General features: G+C 33.9%; 1 protein-coding gene across 1 annotated transcript; it reads right to left on the reverse strand.

Annotated features, from left to right (window-relative positions):
* Positions 1 to 688, reverse strand: LOC109332024 (40S ribosomal protein S17-4-like). The gene has a single exon (XM_019566866.1). The coding sequence runs from the start codon at positions 618 to 620 to the stop codon at positions 192 to 194; it is 429 nt and encodes a 142-aa protein (XP_019422411.1). The 5' UTR covers positions 621 to 688; the 3' UTR covers positions 1 to 191.

A 3,682-nucleotide genomic window follows, 5' to 3' on the forward strand; every position in this document is an offset into this window, starting at 1 on the left:
GGCAAAGACACGCACAAAATGGAATAAACTTAAGACAACCCATTGTAACAGTCAACTGAAAATACTGAATATTAAACCAACGGTACGATCCCGTGTCCTCAGAATAGAAATCCGAACAACAATTTAAGAAGAGAAATAAAACATGCATAAAATTGAAACAAAATAATATGAAAACCCTAAGCAGTAATGGCTCAGTACCTCCTAGGAGGAGCGCCAGCACCACGGCCAAAGGCAAATTGAGGCTGAACAGGAGTGGGGTCCACCTGAACAATACCAGGAACATCATTCAAACCAAGAGAATGAAGCATATCAAGAGTTTCTTTATCAACTTCAATATGATCAGTGATGATAGCAGAGACATCAGGTACGAAATCCATGCGTCGTTCTCTCTCTTCTTCTTGAAGTTTGAGTGAAATACCACGAACTGGTCCTTTCTGAATACGTTTCATTAGATGTGTTGAGAATCCAGCTATCTTGTTACGGAGTCTCTTTGAAGGGATCAATGCTACTTCTTCTAGAACCTTCTTGTTTGTGTGGAAATCCAATGTCATTCGTGAGTAATATCTCTCTATCACTTGACGAGAAGACTTCTTCACTGTCTTTGTGCGTACACGACCCATTTTCCTTCCTTCCGAATTCTTCCCTCTCTCTTCTCTCTATGCGCCTACTGCGATATGATGGAGAAAACTTCCAAGTTACAACCATCATATATTAGGGTTATTAGGGTTTTCTCTTTTCTAACAATGCCTCGGGTTTGGGCTCAGCCCAATATCTTCTCCTCTTTTTTTTTCTTTGGACTCTCTAAAACTTTCCTTTCACTACAGGGCTTCTTTAATTTGGATGGATGTATATTTAAGAGAATGAAATCAAGATTTTAGATATTTATATCATGTTTTTTCTTGAAAAATATGAAATTTTATCAGCTTCTTCCTCTAACTCACCCACCTCATTTATTTTCTCATTTTCTTCATATTTTTATTTTTTAGCTCAATCTTTACCTCACTCAAACATTATTCAAATCTTATCCTTGCGTGTATCAGAAAAATACTAAACCAATTTAAAACCAAAAAAAACTATTTATACACTCTTATATGTTTTTTTAATATCTAAAAAAATAAGGCAAACTCAAGGAATATCATGCCATTATATTTAATTAATTAAAGAGATAATGGATGACAAAATAGAAGTACCATGCCATTAAGAGGAAGCATCATACCGTTAAAAGAAAGAAATATCATGCCATCAATGTAGAAGTGTCATGCTATTATGGATTTATTTGGAAGTTGATTTTTTGAAGAGAGTTAGGGGAAGATATATTTTTTTAATTTCCAATGAAGAAAATTATAAAATAGTCTTATAAAATCAACTCAAACAAACGCTAAAAACATTTTGCCAATTTCTCTAGTGACAAAAGAACATTTACCATAGATGACAAAATCATTGCCCCATGAGGAGTGAACCAGTCTTGAAAAGACTCGAATTGAATAAATGAATCGTATATTTTAGACCCTTAATACAACTCTAAGAATCGAATTTCTTCAATTTGTTTCGGGGGTGTGCTAGCACAATCTAACTTAAGCCAGCAAAAAAACACTAAGCCTAATGGGAAGGTGTCAAGTCCAAAATTTGAACAACACTTTGCTGTTAAAGTTAGGCTTAGACCAGGGTCCATTTTCACAATGACCGAGCACATTCGGGTGAAAACATAAGACCTTGTACGTTGGATGTGCTTGTGTTGTTCTTGTCTCGTTGTTAAAAATGTGGTATGAGCTGTTAAATTTTGTTAAGAGTAATGAAAAAGAAGGCTTATTAATAGATCAAGAAGTATATAAAATAAAGCTTAAATAAATAAGAATGAGAAACAAAGAGTTCCATAACTGAATAATACCTCTCATTTTTGAATTGATTTCACATTACAGAATTGAATGAGTTACAAAGATTAGGGGAATACCCCTTTATATACAACAACTACTAAAACATAAAACAAAATTTGTTAACAGATAATTGATTAACCCTCTTGATTAATCGATTATCTTACACAAAGTTCACCTTAAAAATTGAAACAATTACTCAGTTAATCGTTTTACTACAATGTTAATTGATTAACTCTTACGCAATTAATCAATTAACTATAGTGTTAATTGATTAACTCTTACAAAATCTCACTTATTCTAGTATCTCGCAAGCTGGAATGTATCAAACATTTCAAGCATGAAATGATTGTGTTTAACACCACACATACTTTAATACCTCCTCTTAAAGATGGGCAAATCTTCGTCTCTTCATCTTGAAATATGAATGTGAAGCAATAATGACGCTTAACTACCAGAGGCATAAACAACTTTATTCAAAGCTTAACCATCCATCTTGACACAAGCTTAACCAACCAATACTTAACCAACTACTTGACAGAAGCAAACCAACCATAATGGATGAAAGAGAGAGAAAAATGGATCTTAATCTTGATCCTAATATGATACTTCAATGAGGAAAAATTGCACAGTATAATGTTGTGTGTTTAATGAGAGAGAGTAAAGAAAAGAGATAATATAGGGTAAATGATGAATAATAAGAAAAGAATGTGTAATATGTGATAAGAAAATTCAAAGAACCATTAGAATCAGGTGTGCTCCATACAATTGTAGCAAACTCACTGTGAAAAAGAATGTGCAAAGTAGAGTCTTTCACATCATCCATCTCAAACATTTTCACTTCAACATCTCCAAATGGAATAGACCATTTATAAACCTTTGATTCACCTTCCCCAACAAGGTGAAAACTGAAACCGTGCCCATTAGAGGCATAGAAACCAACATGCATGAAATCATTAAACTTATCAGAAAGGTCAACATTTGAAGTAAGAAGGAATTGAAGGAAGACCAATATAACCATGCTTATGTGAGATTCTAGACAATCAAAGACTATCCCCAAAAGCCCATGCAAATGTAGTAAAAAAATGAAGTTCTTCTAGTAAGAAAAGTTGTGCAGATCCTCCATATTGAACAAGAAAAAGGCTCCAAGGTAACAACCAATGTGTCCTTGTAAACCTGCAACAGATACACCAATCACAAGCTTCTTGTTACGTTTATTCTTGATTCTCCTTAGACATACTCTTGATGGAGGAAGTTTTGCCGATTGTATTTCAATTCTTTTGATGTGGCCATGAAATAAGCAGAAGATATATCCACAAGTTGAAACAAACTTGAGATGATAGGGTTTTGTTGGTGAAGAGAATAAGCAAAGAAAAAGGAAATCAAGAATAAGCAGAATTCTTCTCGTTGAAGAAGAAATCTGAGAAAAAGTAAAATGAAAGAAGAACAAAAGATTAAGGGAATGAAAAAAATACTTGAATACTTTTATTAGAATTCATTGACTTTAATACAACTTGATTCTTCTAATTTGTGGCTAGAAGAATCCTTAACAAATTGATTAACAAACTAATTAACTTAACTAACACATTTTGCATGTGTTAAATATGACAAAAATACATAAACAAAATGGTGACATGGTTGCAAGTAACAGAAAGCCCATTGAACTTATGCCTTGAATTCTGACCGTAGTGCTTGGTTGATGCTTGGCCTGGACCTTGACTAGGTGTGTGACTGGATGTGCATGTGTCTCATGTGTGACTTTGGCCTAAGGTGTCTCTTGAGTGGCATGATGCATGTGTGTGCCTTCAGTG

The sequence above is a fragment of the Lupinus angustifolius genome, chromosome LG17 (assembly GCF_001865875.1).
Source record: "Lupinus angustifolius cultivar Tanjil chromosome LG17, LupAngTanjil_v1.0, whole genome shotgun sequence".
NCBI classification, from domain to species: domain Eukaryota; kingdom Viridiplantae; phylum Streptophyta; class Magnoliopsida; order Fabales; family Fabaceae; genus Lupinus; species Lupinus angustifolius.

What these genes read in the sequence shown, in the direction of transcription:
- LOC109332024 (XM_019566866.1), bottom strand. Translation starts at nt 620, where the DNA reads ATGGGTCGTGTACGCACAAAGACAGTGAAGAAGTCTTCTCGTCAAGTG.